The 15,107-nt window shown below is 39.9% G+C and overlaps 1 protein-coding gene across 23 annotated transcripts in view; it reads right to left on the bottom strand.

The window, feature by feature from the left end:
- Positions 1-15,107, bottom strand: part of gphna (gephyrin a) — a 471,572-nt gene that overhangs the window by 11,450 nt on the left and 445,015 nt on the right. Inside the window, exon 25 of one of the 23 annotated variants that reach the window (XM_060933592.1) lies at positions 666-1,134. The exons of the other annotated variants lie outside the window; for them this stretch is intronic. Coding sequence (XP_060789575.1) covers positions 1,016-1,134 — 119 coding nt within the window. The 3' untranslated portion in view covers positions 666-1,015. Of the gene's footprint in view, positions 1-665; positions 1,135-15,107 lie in introns of those variants that run through there. 23 annotated transcript variants of the gene reach the window in all.

The raw sequence follows: 15,107 nt of genomic DNA on the forward strand, positions 1-15,107 counted from the left end.
CAGAGATTGATAAAGGAAATTACTGTGGTATGACTTACAGAAAGCTTTTGACATTGTCAACCACAACTTACTGTTAGGTAAATTGGAAGCTCTTGGGACGAGTCAAAACTACATAAACTGGTTTTCATCATATTTAAGCTCTAGGAAACAAGTGGTAGACATAAATATTACTTTATTTGAAGAAAGATTAATCACCTGTGGTGTCCCACAAGGTTCTATTCTGGGCCCACTGTTGTTTTTAATATATGTAAATGACATGAAGGGAGCTGGGCGGCACGGTGGTGTAGTGGTTAGCGCTGTCGCCCCACAGCAAGAAGGTCCGGGTTCGAGCCCCGTGGCTGGCGAGGGCCTTTCTGTGTGGAGTTTGCATGTTCTCCCCGTGTCCACGTGGGTTTCCTCTGGGTGCTCCGGTTTCCCTCACAGTCCAAAGACATGCAGGTTAGGTTAACTGGTGACTCTAAATTGACCGTAGGTGTGAATGTGAGTGTGAATGGTTGTCTGTGTCTATGTGTCAGCCCTGTGATGACCTGGCGACTTGTCCAGTGTGTACCCCGCCTTTCGCCCGTAGTCAGCTGGGATAGGCTCCAGCTTGCCTGCGACCCTGTAGAACAGGATAAAGCGGCTAGAGATAATGAGATGAGATGAGATGAGATGAGATGAGATGAAGGGAGCTGTTAACAGTAAATTGTTTTGTTTTTGTATGCCGATGACTCTAACATCTTGACCTCTGCTAAAAATGTACAGGAAATTGAACAGGTGTTAGATACTGTATTAGAATCACTTCATTAGTAGGTTGTTGATGACAAATTATCATTGCATCTCGGTAAAATGGAATCGGTGTTATTTGGTAGCAGCTATCGTATAAAAGAACAATCTGTTATGAATGTAAGGTGTAATAGATATCTTATTCAGGCCAAATCCACTGTAAAATATCTTGGTGTTGAACTGGATCAGACTGTATCTAGTAGTTTCATGGCAAGCAAGCTGATAAAAAAGATCAATGCTCATGTAAAGTTTATGGTTCGAATAAGGAAGTATCTGGACTTATCAACTGCCAAACTTCTTGTGTCCTCTCTGGTTTGATGTCATCTTGATTATGGCTCGTGTGCATGGTATTCAGGTTTGTCAAAATTGCTAAAGGAAAAACTGTAAATATGTCAAAACAAATTAATCAGACTTTTACTAAATCTTGATTCAAGGTCACATATAACTGTTAGTCATTTCAAAACTCTTCAGTGGCTTCCTGTGGAATATAGAGTTTCTGACAAGAAATTACTTCATGTCAGAAAGATTGTTTCTGGCAGGGGCGCAGATATGTTTTTTGAACTGGGGGGGACAAAGCTGCCAGCAAACCAACCCCACCCCCAACATGTGTTGTGCGAGGAATATACTCTGATGCCCTCAGGGCGGCGACATTACTCAGCTAAGACAAAAAAACCATCACTCCTTCATCCCTGCAACCGTTAGCTTAGGCCTACTAATAAATAAAGAGTAGGAATAGAGCACACCTGTGATGTCTGGTGCTCTCATGTGCTATTTACCACTGACACGACAGGATGTCATGTGGGTTGAATATGTGTGTGTGTGTGTGTGTGTGTTCTGGATGACTGCTGACTGTTTTGTCTACCCTTTGTATTTATCTATAGCATCTAGGTCTGTGTATCCTATGTATTGAGACTTGGACTGTCAAACTTAATTACCCATCACTGAAAGAAATAAAGCTTATTGATTCTGATACTGATTCCAATCACTCCCCAAGCATGCCATATGCCGTATGCAAAAACTGTTTTATTTAAACATTAACTGACTTTCAGCACACTGATTCTTTAAGAAAACAGAAAGAGCAGGGTGTAAAAAAAACCACAAAATGTAATTAAAAGTCACTTCTTACTTGATGTGCCTTACAAACACATAAGTTCCGACTGTTAAACATAGCGAGAGGCTGGGCTACGTGTTTGTGTGTAAAGTGTAAACCAGTGCACCCTGACTTTCTAACTATGCCTGTGTGTTGCGTGAGCGGCAGTCAGTCAACAACTCTTCGCAAAGTTTCCTTATGAAACAATATGCTCACTGAAATTATGGCAGGGAATGCCAGATTAAACATTAAAACTGCCTTCTGAGCACTGTATCTACAGGCTACCACCGAAAGAAGGAGGCTACCAGAAAGGCATCTCTACTCCGTACGATTTTACTTTCACTACAACATTACTGTGAACAGACTATCAAAAAATTGCAAGGTGATATGAAAAAGTAAGGCACAGTTTACTTACAGTCGTTGTTTTTTGAAAAAAACGATGCAATTGTTTTCTGCCTTTTCGGTTTGGCACCCTTCATCATGCCGTGTTGGGGTCCTGAACTAGGAGCTGTCCCCAATATGCCTGTCAAACTTGTTGTGGGTAACCATAGCAACCAAGCTCGAGCTTGCAACCTGTGCAGTCTGCGCAGCTCAACCAACCGAATATCAGTCTTTGTTTTGTTTTATGTGAGTTGTTGCAACTATGTATGTACTGCTGTGCACCTCAATAAACCGAATGGTACCGGTAATTAGTCTTTTGATTTTTCCGTGAGGTTTGCCTTATGCAAAGAAAGACAGCATAGACGTTTTTTCCTCCCTATAAGTGGGGGGGACCGAACGAGGTGAATTTAAATCTGGGTGGGACGAATCCCACCCGTCCCACCCTCTATCTGCGCCCGTGGTTTCTGGTGAGGCTCCTTCCCATTTATGTAACAATATTATGTATTTCAGGTGCACACATTCTCATGCTACAAGATCTAGCAGTTCTTCTCTTGTTTTACCTCGTGTTCGTACCATTTTTGGTAAATGTATTTTTTTTATATACTGCCATCGTTGAGTCGAATAAGCTAGGTTCTGATGTACAGAAGATCAACAGTTTCAAATATCCATGCAAAAGAATCAGAATTTATTGTCATTGTAATAAATACAATGACAATAAATTAAAAGCTAACCTTAAAGTGCAAGATGACATGTAAATAGAACAAAAAAAAATAGATAATTTTATATCTGTATTGTAGGACATTTTTGTTCATTTTTCTTAATATTACATTTAAAAAATATGTTTAGTTTCATTAAGTTATAATTGTATTTTTTTATTCTTTGCTGTATTTTATAATTCTTTGTATACCCTGGTTATTTTATTTCCACTACACAGAGGACCTCAATGGAAATAAGTCTTCTATTGGACTTTTTTGAGTAATCCTTGGTATAATATACTGCGGTACAATTTTTACTCATTCACCATTGTATATTTCACAATTTGTGAATTGATGTATCTCATGTACTATGTTTTTTATACCAAATAAACAAAACAAAAACAAAATCTAATTCAAATGTTTTTTTCTTTGTTTTTATTATTTCCTGTATTGCAGAACGATGCTGAATGCATAAAAACTATTTACTAAAATATGGAATTATGTAGTACACAAAAAAGTGCAAACAAAGTAAAATGTATATATACTGTATATATTAAATATTTTAGGTTCTTCAAAGTAGCCACCTTTTGCTTTCATAACAGCTTTGCACACTCTTGCCAGTCTCTCAACTAGCTTCATGAGGTAGACACCTAGAATAGTTTTGCAACAGTCTTGAAGGAGTTCATATATATATATATATATATATATATATATATATATATATATATATATATATATATATATATATATGCACTCCTTCAAGACTGTTGAAAAACTATTCTAGGTGTCTACCTCATGATGAAGCTAGTTGAGAGAGTAAATTTTGGGTCATTGTTCTGTTGAAAAACAAATTATGGTCCCACTAAGCACAAAACAGATGGGATGGCATATTGCTGCTGAATGCTGTCACAGTGATGTTGTTTAAGTGTGCCTTTAATTTCGAACAAATTGCCAACATCATCACCGGCAAAACGCCACCACACCATCACACCTCCTCCATGCTTTATGGTGGGAACCACACATACAAATACAATATGTTCCACTTTTCTGTGTCTCACAAAGAAATGGTGGTTGGAACCAGAAATCTCAAATTTGGACTCATCAGAATAAAGTACAGATTTCCACTGGTCTAATGTTCATTCTTTGAGTTTCTTGGCCCAAGCAATTCTGTTCTTATTGGCCTCCCTCAGTAGTGGTTTCTTCGTAACAATTTGACCATGAAAGCCTGATTTACAGTCTCCTTTGAACAGTTCATGTTCAGATGTGTCTGCTACTTGGACTCTGTGAAACATTCATGTAGGCTCTAATCTGAAGTGATGTTAATTGGCGATTTCTGAGGTCGGTAACTCAAATGAACTTATCCTCTGCAGCAAGTATTGGTCTTCCTTTCCTGGGACAGTCCTCATGAGAGTCCATTTCATCAGAGTGCTTGATGGTTTTTGCAACTGCACTTGAAGATACATTCAAAGTTCTTGCAATTTTTCAAGCTTGACTGTATTAAATCAGGGGCATCATAGTGGGGTGAAAAGTGGGACTGACTTCCTAGGGCCCCAAGTGGGGGGAAGGCCCTTGAAAAGTCTCATCTCATCTCATCTCATCTCATCTCATCTCATCTCATTATCTCTAGCCGCTTTATCCTTCTACAGGGTCGCAGGCAAGCTGAAGCCTATCCCAGCTGACTACGGGCGAAAGGCGGGGTACACCCTGGACAAGTCGCCAGGTCATCACAGGGCTGACACATAGACACAGACAACTATTCACACTCACACCTACGGTCAATTTAGAGTCACCAATTAACCTAACCTGCATGTCTTTGGACTGTGGGGGAAACTGGAGCACCCGGAGGAAACCCACGCGGACACGGGGAGAACATGCAAACTCCACACAGAAAGGCCCTTGCCGGCCCCGGGGCTCGAACCCAGGACCTTCTTGCTGTGAGGCGACAGCGCTAACCACTACACCACCGTGCCGCCCGCCCTTGAAAAGTCTGGAATATATTTCCTTTTGTTTGAATATTTTAATTTCATAATTAAATGTCATAATGAATGTCAGACTAAATGTAAATTTAGTGTATTAGCTGAATAAATTGGTTGATTGACTGACTGAATTTTGTGTCCTAAAAATAGTGAAGACTGAGGCCATTCTCACCCCTTGCAAAAGCGCAAAATGGTTTAGTCCAGGATTCATAACTAAATGCATTTAGAATTTAGCACCAGGATTCATAACTAAACACATTTTGTTGAGCATCACTGCTGCTGGAGTGCGCAAACTGTAGCCTAGTGCTGCTAGTGATATATGTCTTTCTCCAAAAAAAAAATTAAATCAGGGTGTCAGAAAAGAAAGGAAAGACAGGAAAGAGAGAAAAAGCAAAATGAGGGAAAACAATTGCTGACAAACTTCTTTCCAAAGAAAGGTGAGCCCAAACATTAAAACAGTTTATGGTTCTAAACTGCTTGAATACCTCCACAACCTTTAGTGCTAAAAACGAACTGAAACAACCCATTGAAAGAGCATATAATACGCTTTCAAATGATACCTTGGTTAAATTTGTAATCTGAGGTAAAGGTTAAATAAACTGTTGTTTGCATACACCACACCATTGTAATAATACTAATTTGAAACATGTTTAATATTAAATTAATATTTTGCAGTTATTATATAATATAATTAATAATAATAGGCTAATCAATGTCATAGGTAGCCTAGCTAGGCTACATCATATAACATAATAGATATCAGATTTACTTAGGAGCAAAACTTAACTTGTGAAACACATGGCCCTCAGTTTCAGAAACTGCAGTAGCCTTGAAGTAATAAATACTTGAAAAAAAAGCATAATAAAAAATAATGATCTCTTAAGCATGATGTTCCAAGTAAACATAATTTAAGTAAAGTAAAAGTTGAGAAAGGAAGTTTGAAATGATGTGTAGACTGAAGCACATATGACATTAATATTAGGCTACCTTCAGTGGCTAGCTCAGTGTAAGCTAGCTCTTAAGGAAATTTGTTTATTTTGTCTTCTTCATTCTGCAAATAAAACATGGCTAGTGAGTCAAGTCTTGTTTGGTTTTATTTTATGATGCAGTAAGGATTTTTTAATGTATGGTTAGAAAACTAATGTTGGACTGTCATTTCTCTTTACTTAGTTGAGCGGTTCTTGACATTATATGGATTAATACTGTTGTCGAATATGGCTGTTTACTGTCTACCAAAGCTACCTCGACACAACATAACTGATGATTTCAAGAAGGCAAAAAATTCCACTAATTAACTTTTGACAAGGCACACCTGCTAACTGAAAAGCATTCCAGGTGACTACCTTATGAAGCTGGTTAAGAGAATGCCAATAGTGTGCAAAGTGATCATCAAGGTAAACGCTGGCTACCTTGAAGAATCTAATATATGAAACATCTTTAGTTTTTTTCCCCCAACACTTTTTTTTGTTTACCACATAATTCCATATATGTTATTTCATAGTTTTAATGTCATCACTATTGTTCTACAATGTAGAAAATAGTCAAAATAAAGGAAAACCTATGAATGAGTAGGTGTGTCCAAACTTTTGACTGGTACTGTATATGCTCGTCAATATTCACTGAGCAAGTTCAGCTTGAGCAACCCCTGCCTATTCTCCCTCCTCAGCCCTTCCCAGCCCCATTTCTCAGCTTCTTGGTATCTTTTTAATATTTTTCAAAATTATGCAGTGGGTAGAGATAGGCTCAGAGATGGGGTAAATACATTAATTAAATTAAATAAGTAGATAACATGCCTTGTAAAAAGTGCCTTAAGTGTCATCAGATTTGTCTATTCATGAGATTAGAAAAGGCCCCTTCACAGATTGATCCAGCCAGTATTTTTTATTGCAAATCAATATGCTCTTAAAGTTTTCAAATTCATTACTTGTCAACAAATCTTTAAAAAATTGAAAAATGCTTCTTGCATAAGTATTCAACCCTTTCAGATGAGTAATGGGTAGAACCACCTCTTGCTGCTTTAAGTCTATTATGGTAAATTCCTTTTATTATGCCGCTTTTCCACTACAAACGCGGCTGAGCCGTGCCGTGCCGAGTCGAGCTGAGCGGGGCTGTTGGAGTTGCATTTCGACTACAACCGCGCTGAACCGTGCTGGCTGGAAGTGTCGTCACGTGACGTCACGTGATGTCGTTAAGCAGCGCAAACAGTGACATCAGTGACAGTGGCGGAACAAGTCAGAGCCGGGCCGGGGGCGGGGCAAATGACCGGGCCCTTTATTAAAGCTTATCATAACATCATTTTAGGCTACAAAATGTCCGCAACTGCGGTGTTTACCAATTTCAACACTACCGGGTGCAACTATGTTATTTAGTACATCAAGTCCTTCAAACGAACATGTAACTCAGAAACAAAAAACATTAGGATACTGTACATGGCTCATAATAAAACAGCAATAGCCTATACTGCGCACATTATTTGAAGGGCATACGAATGAGCGCTCAGAGGTTGCAACGGTGACAGGAAGAGTCAGAAATAAAAGGAGGGCGGTGCAAACCTCACTGAATGCACTGTGTTTACCAATTTCAACACTACGGGGTGCAACTATGTTATTTTGTACATTAAGTCCTTCAAACGAACATGTAACTCAGAAACAAAAAAACATTAGGCGACATACTGTACATGGCTCATAATAAAACATCAATAGCCTATACTGCGCGCATTATTTGAAGGGCATACGACGAGCCTTGCGCTCCGCGAACTCGTCCACGATGCTCTGTATGTCACTGATTCAGTGAGCTTTTAAGCGGTAGTCTCACGACCCGGATAGTAAACAATAAACATGGAGGACATGGAGTCGTTAGTGTTGCTGGTCTTGGTGCTGTGGCTTGTTGTCACCGACAACGCCAACAGATACTGGCAAGAGCGTATAGATGAGGCGAGGCGCATAAGGCTTCAGAAATTCTCGTAATTCATAATTATTCTCCTTCCGGGTTTGCGGTGTTTACAGATCCCAGCGCGCTCGCGGGGCGTGTGTGGGCATGTGAGGACACGCCTCCTCACCAATCAGTGCACAGGGGAGTGTCTGCTCACGCCCCCAACCTCAGTCGGCACGGTTTTTTCAAAAAACTCACAAAATTTCTCAGTTTCAACATTTGATGCATTGTCTTTTCTTTTTTTAAATGAAATATAGTGTTTCCATCATTTGCAAATCTTGACATTCTGTTATTTGTTTTAGTGTTCCAACTTTTTTGGAAATGGGATTATAAGTTTTTCTTTTTTGATAAATGTTTTTGATTGCTTTCCACTTTTATTTGTATACTGGGCAAATTCACATTTAAGGTAAGAAAAGATCTGGCATGATTTAATCTTGGTGTCATTCTTTACTTACATACATACAAACTTCAATATACTCAATAGTATAATATTAATACTGTAGTATAGTTGTGGTAGTGAGGCACGTGGTGATGCATCAGCTGCAGACAGACACCCGTGTGTAACCACGGCAAACGCTGAAATCTGATTGGATTTCCTGATATCCTGGGATTTTCACATGCAACAGTCTCTTGAGTTTACACAGGATAAAAATGTGACAAAGTTTGATGTTTCCATGACTTACAGTTTAGGCTGTCCATTGCATGTTAGCTCAGAATCTGAATGAGGAGGAGGAGGACACCACCTACCACCAATACTGCATCTCCAAGGCCATCAGTATTGTGGATGATGGCCTTGGAGATGCAGTACCCCTTGGATGATGGCCTTGGAGATCCCACCCCTCTTATGGAGTCTTCACCCTCCTATCATTTGGTAGAAGGCAATATGCCATTCATGCCACTACCACCAGTCTTTGCAACAGCTTCTTTTCTGAGGCAGTCAGATTACTTGACACATTGCTGCCCCTAAAACCCATCTGGTCTAATCAAACCCTTCCCAACACCCACCATCACAAAATCACTGCACATCCATATTTTAATATGCAGCTATGACTTTTTCATGCCAATCTTTTTTTTATTTTTTAAATCACTTTTTTAATACCAAGCATACTGCCACACTTTTTTTTCTACATGACCTCACAGTTTAGCTCTACATTAGCTCACAGTTTTGACTTGCTTGCACTTGTTCTTCCACTGAATATTGTTCTGTTGCCCTGTCTAGTTAGCATGTGTTGTCCTGAATATTTATTGTCCTGAGTATTTGTTTTGTGGGATTTGTCATACAGTTTTGCACTCGTCACACACTGTGTATTTGCACAGTTTGGAGTCAGATGCTGCTGCATTGTTTTATGTTGCATCATGGTCATGAAGAAATTACTTTCCAATGTTGATAATTTATACCAAGGGCGTAGGTTTGGTATTAACATTGGTGGGGACATAAATCCAATGCCAACCCCCAGTGGCGCCAACTTCAGGTCAACATTAGAGGGTCACAATATTTTGCTCCGTTGCGTTCCACCAAAAGAGTATCCATCATCTCTCCAAAGTCCAGACTTCTAAAATTTGAAGTTCAGAACTGTAGTAATTCATGAATAATAATAACATGCAATTCATTTGATTAACTGCAAATCTTGCATGTGGTGACCATGATGCATTCTACCAATTTGCAAATGTGTTTTACAAGTGAATAACGCATTGACTGGCAGGAGGGAGTATGTTCCTTTCCCTCATAAATGGAAGTAAAACACATATGGAGCCTTAACATTGCATTACATGAGGCTGGCAGGGGGAGTAGGCTATCTTCTGTGTGATCTTTAACTAGTTTTAGAATGCTAGTTTAAGCTGATATGTGATTGATCTAACGGTAAAGCAGGACGAGGTCTCTAGAACTTTTTTTGACACGTTGAAAAGTTACAATTTTACTTGGCAACAGAATGTGTCTGAATTCTGATTGGTTGTTGTTATATTATTGCCCTTTTGTTGTCTTCTTGAGCAGAGAGGGGAGGGAGAGGAGGTAGTGACAGGGTTCTGCTGAAGCGCAGATAGTGTTCTGGTTGAGGAAAATTGTGTGAAATGTATTTCTTCAATTCAGAGCATGCTTAATGACTTCTGTAATGTTAAATGAAATGAATGACAGACCAGGATAATAAAGATGTATGAACGTTAGTTAGACTACGTTCAGACTGCACCCTGAAATGACCCATATCCGATTTTTTTGCCCATATGCGACCTGTATCCGATTTCTTATTGACAATCTGAATGACACAGATCCGACTTTTTCACATGCGACCCAGGCCGCTTGGATATGTGGTCCTAAATCCGATGCATATCCGAAATTTTCACATGCGACTGCAGTCTGACCGGACAGGTCGCATTCATGCGACCTACATGTCATCAACAAGAGACAAACGTCACTATTCTGCGTTGGCTAATCCCGCCTCTTTGGTGGAAAACAACAACATTTGTACAGTTTTCAGAATTTAAATAGACTTTTATAGAATTGATCAAGCTAATGGTGGATTTGGTAGGGACCTGGATGTTGATCTGTTAGCCTGATTAAATAAAACAGTTTCTATAACTGATTTATAACTTAAACCATCCTGTATTACAATATTATAATATTGCTCTGGAAATTTCCAGTAATTTGACACCTTCGGTCTCATTAGTCTGCTGCCCACATTAATCAGATTATTGTGTGAGTTCCGCCGCCGCCACAAAAACCACATCGCCAGGTCTCGCCTCATCTCCATAGCAAACTGCACTGGTGTTTATGCACCTTGAGCCAGCGCTGAGAGAAGTTGCAGAATTCAGCTGGCTATAAACAATCTAAATAAATATTTATAAAAATGTAGAAAAAGTTTATTAATATGACGAAATAAATATGTGCAAATTATTAAGCCTGAATTAAGAGTTTGGTAATACAGCGGCCGTATCCCAAATGACTGCCTACTGAAGCTCGAGTGCACTATATAGAGTTTAAAAATGTGCGGTATTGTGGCTTGATATTGAGACTGGTGCACCTTCACTCCAGTCTCAGCCACATAACTCTGTAGCAGCTTTAAGTGATTTTTGGTCTCTGTGGGTTCCTTCACAATTCCCCTTTTTGCTCAGATGCTGAGTTTTGAGGGATCACCTTGTCTAGTGCCTGGGTGGTATGATGCAGCTTTCATTTCCTCACAATTGATCCAACAGAGCTCACATAGCCAAACACTTGGGTATTATTTTGTACCCTTTTTCATAATTTTATCTCCAAGTTCCTTAGAATGCTCTTTAGTCTTGATTTTCATAGCCTTCCTTCAGATTCACAGTCTGATTTCTGAATTAATGGGGTTAATTAATGGGGTTGTCACTGACAGCGCCAGCAATCAGGTCAGCAATCAGCAATCAAGGTCTTTGTAGACCATGGCTTCAGCAGCCAGATGAAACCAAGATGATGTCAAGAAAGCTCTACAGAAACATTTGGTCTTTATTTAGGGTTAATCAGAATAATTTCATTGACAACTGTATACTTTTGAACATGATTGTTTCATTCTGAATACAGCCACACACACACACACACCCATTATAAAAGGATGTGCGCAAGTATGCAACCACATTATTGTATTTTTTTTATTATTTTTTCCTGTTCTCCCCCAATGTTTGTTTTTACTTTATTTATTTATTTATTGTAAATTCACATTGAGGGTGGAAAAAAGGCATAATTTATCTTTAATTCTCCCCCTCCCATCACCAAAACCTGCCATTTTAACAGGCATGTGTAGAATTTTTAATACCCATTGTAATCTATAACATATGCAAAAATAAATGTTTTCTAAATTATTTAGTCTATTAAAGAGTGGTCTGTAGTTACTCTGTATTCTCCAATTGCATTGCACAAATAACCAAATGCACGGTTGCCAATAATTGTGATGTGTGGCTCTATCTAAAATGCCTTGAAAAGATTAACCCTCAAATTTACTTAGTGATATTAACTTTATATAAAAAAGTAACATTTTTTAAATAATATTATCTGACAAATACTGTTTGTTGTCAGTCTTCAACTCCTATGCTGTAGAAATTCTAAGTTTACACAGATGAAAGATACTGGTCTTATAAGGACAAATTTAGCTTACATTTGGCTTCTACCTATGGATCATTTAAAAAAAAAAAAAAGTGCACCTTTTCTGGATAAGAGACCCCTGTCAGAAGTGCAGGCACTTACAGATGCAGAGGAGTGCAGGTGCATCACAAACTGGCAGCTAAATCTAAATCATGAAACTAATATTGAAGTCAGATGTGCAAACAACATGTCAGGAGAAAGTTCAGAGTCCAATATAAATGGGGAAACAGGGTCAAAAATCACTGCACATCACCCACTAGGCACAAAGGCTCAATATGCTCAGGTAGCAATACACTGAGCAATACTTCACAATGACAGCTTGTGACTGAGGTCTTTAAGTACTGGTGGGTAATGAGTCTGTAATGAAGAACAGGTGCAGTGGTGATTAGAATTCTAGAGAGGGAGGGTGCTGAGGTGCTTGGGAGTTGTAGTCCGTGACGGCCATGTTTGGAGGCTGCTACGAACTCTGATTACTTCCTAGTAACATGTAGTGCACTTATATAGAAATTAGAGAGACATTTAGGAGTCAACCCTCGTTACCAGGCTACACGTTTTCATTTCAGAAACAAAAACACACACGAGACCTCACACTTTAACACTAACCAGATAATTAAACAAACAAAAAAAATCATTAAACATGAAGAGTGCGCTTTTTTTTTGTTTACGTATTACGTAGATGTGCTTATTACGTGTCAATTTGCGCATGCAGGACACTTTTGGGTCGTTTTCCGTTCATATTGGAGATCGCATACAAGTCTCATATAATTGATAATGTGAACGGCCTAACAAAAAAATCGGATTTCACAACAAATCGGATATGGGTCGTTTCAGGTTGCAGTCTGAACGTAGTGTTATAGTGCATTATACTGCATTATACTTTCCTTTCCATTATACCTATACTTTTGTACTACATTATTCATTCAAGCCTATATCAAAACTATTGCTATATTCACACTTTCAACCCAAGCCCATCCAGTCCAGCCCTTGCTCTTGTATAACACATGGTGGCGCCTCTCATTAGCATCAATGAACTGCTGGCATATTTGTTTAATGTCCGTATTGTCCAACCTGACCTAGTGGACATGGCACACAGCAACATGGTTCAGCTTCATCTGTGTCATTGTGGTTCTCAGCCAAGTTTTAAGTCTCCTCAGAGTGCTGAAACTTCTTTCAGCCTCTGACGATGACACAAGGATAACTGACAAGAGAAAGCCTACCACTTTCAAATGCACCCCCTCGAAAACCAATCAGTGCAACGTATGTATGCACTTGGTATGTGACATTTTCAAAAGAGAGGCGGGAGTAACCAAAAATTTCTGATCAAGAAGGCGGAGGCTGTTATGCTTATTACGTGAAAATGTTTTATTTGATTAAAAGGTGTCTGGGCCACGAACCATGTCCACATCACCATCGGGTTGTTGTTTATATGTGTCATGTTACACGAACTTGGTTAGGGCACTCTGCAGGTCTTAACTGAAGCAGTTCAAATTAAGGGTTAGCGGGCTGCTAAAGTTTGCAGGCACTTCACAAACAAGACTAGGTGCAATATTAGCCAACATTAGCACAATTTTATATGATTTAATAACGTGTTTGTAACCTTCATGAACACCAGTTGTTGTCAGTATCAAGTTGGATTGTTATTTACATGCCACGCAAACTTAGAAAAGTCATACGTTGTCGTTTTTACACACTGAATACGAACTGTTAACTGATTCATTTTACAAGCTAATCTAACGTTACATTCCTCAAGGACAGTCTGCTAGCTTGCTAACTAGCAGCCGGTCACTGCACCTGCTAATTGGCATGATAGCCAGACCTGCTTGCTGTTTTCGCAACCACGCCCCCAGAGCAAATATTCATGAGCGACTTTTGCATGGTGTTTCGCCCAGTGGAAACCTACAGTAACCATTTGTGTACCACGCATGGAGTGTGATTTTTTTTTTCTTCTTCCCTCTTCAATCAGAAATATTGGTAGGGACAAATCAGCCATTGTTTGATATTGGTAGGGACACGTCCATACCCAATTCTACGCCTATGATTTATACACAGAAACAGCAATAAAAAAAGTCTTGATTTGACTTGACCAAAATATCTTCTATTCAATAAATCATTAAGCTCAAATATATTTGCTCACTGGGGCGGCACGGTGGTGTAGTGGTTAGCGCTGTCGCCTCACAGCAAGAAGGTCCTGGGTTCGAGCCCCGGGGTCGGCGAGGGCCTTTCTGTGCGGAGTTTGCATGTTCTCCCCGTGTCCGCGTGGGTTTCCTCCGGGTGCTCCGGTTTCCCCCACAGTCCAAAGACATGCAGGTTAGGTTAACTGGTGACTCTAAATTGACCGTAGGTGTGAATGTGAGTGTGAATGGTTGTCTGTGTCTATGTGTCAGCCCTGTGATGACCTGGCGACTTGTCCAGGGTGTACCCCGCCTTTCGCCCGTAGTCAGCTGGGATAGGCTCCAGCTTGCCTGCGACCCTGTAGAAGGATAAAGCGGCTAGAGATAATGAGATGAGATATTTGCTCACTAAGACGACTAATCTTTCTACCAGCACTTGCCCACTTGCAACGTATTAAACTGGTTAACCCATCTGAAGCAGGTAACACACGTGCACACACAAGTGAGCAATGAGCACACACACATACCCAGAGCAGTGGGCAACTATGCTACAGCACCTGGGGAGCAGTTGGGGGTTGCGCCTTGCTCAAGGGCATTTCAGCCCAACCTCAGGCCAAGGCTGCCCCATGTTAACCTAACCGCATGTCTTTGAACTGTGGGGGAAACTGGAGCACCCGGAGGAAACCCACGCAGACACGGGGAGAACATGCAAACTTCTCATAGGAAGGTCCCCCCTGTCGGCCACTGGGCTCGAACCCAAAACCTTCTTGCTGTGAGGCGACAGTGCTAACCACTACACCACCATGCCACCTAATGTTAATGGCAATGAAAGTTAGAGATAAATACTGTTTGCTTTACTCTTTTGTGGCAGTCAGCGCTACATTCAAACAATTTGAACAGCTGGTCTATAATGTGGGATAAGGCATTATTCTTCTTTGGGGTTGCTGTACAACACATTTTGATGCAGCTATAGTACTGGTAAAAAGTTTGGACATGCCTACTCATTCTCAGGTTTTTCTGTATTTTGACTATTTTCTACATTGTAGAACAATACTGAACACA

The sequence above is a fragment of the Neoarius graeffei genome, chromosome 11, assembly GCF_027579695.1.
Source record: "Neoarius graeffei isolate fNeoGra1 chromosome 11, fNeoGra1.pri, whole genome shotgun sequence".
Taxonomy (NCBI): Eukaryota; Metazoa; Chordata; class Actinopteri; order Siluriformes; family Ariidae; genus Neoarius; species Neoarius graeffei.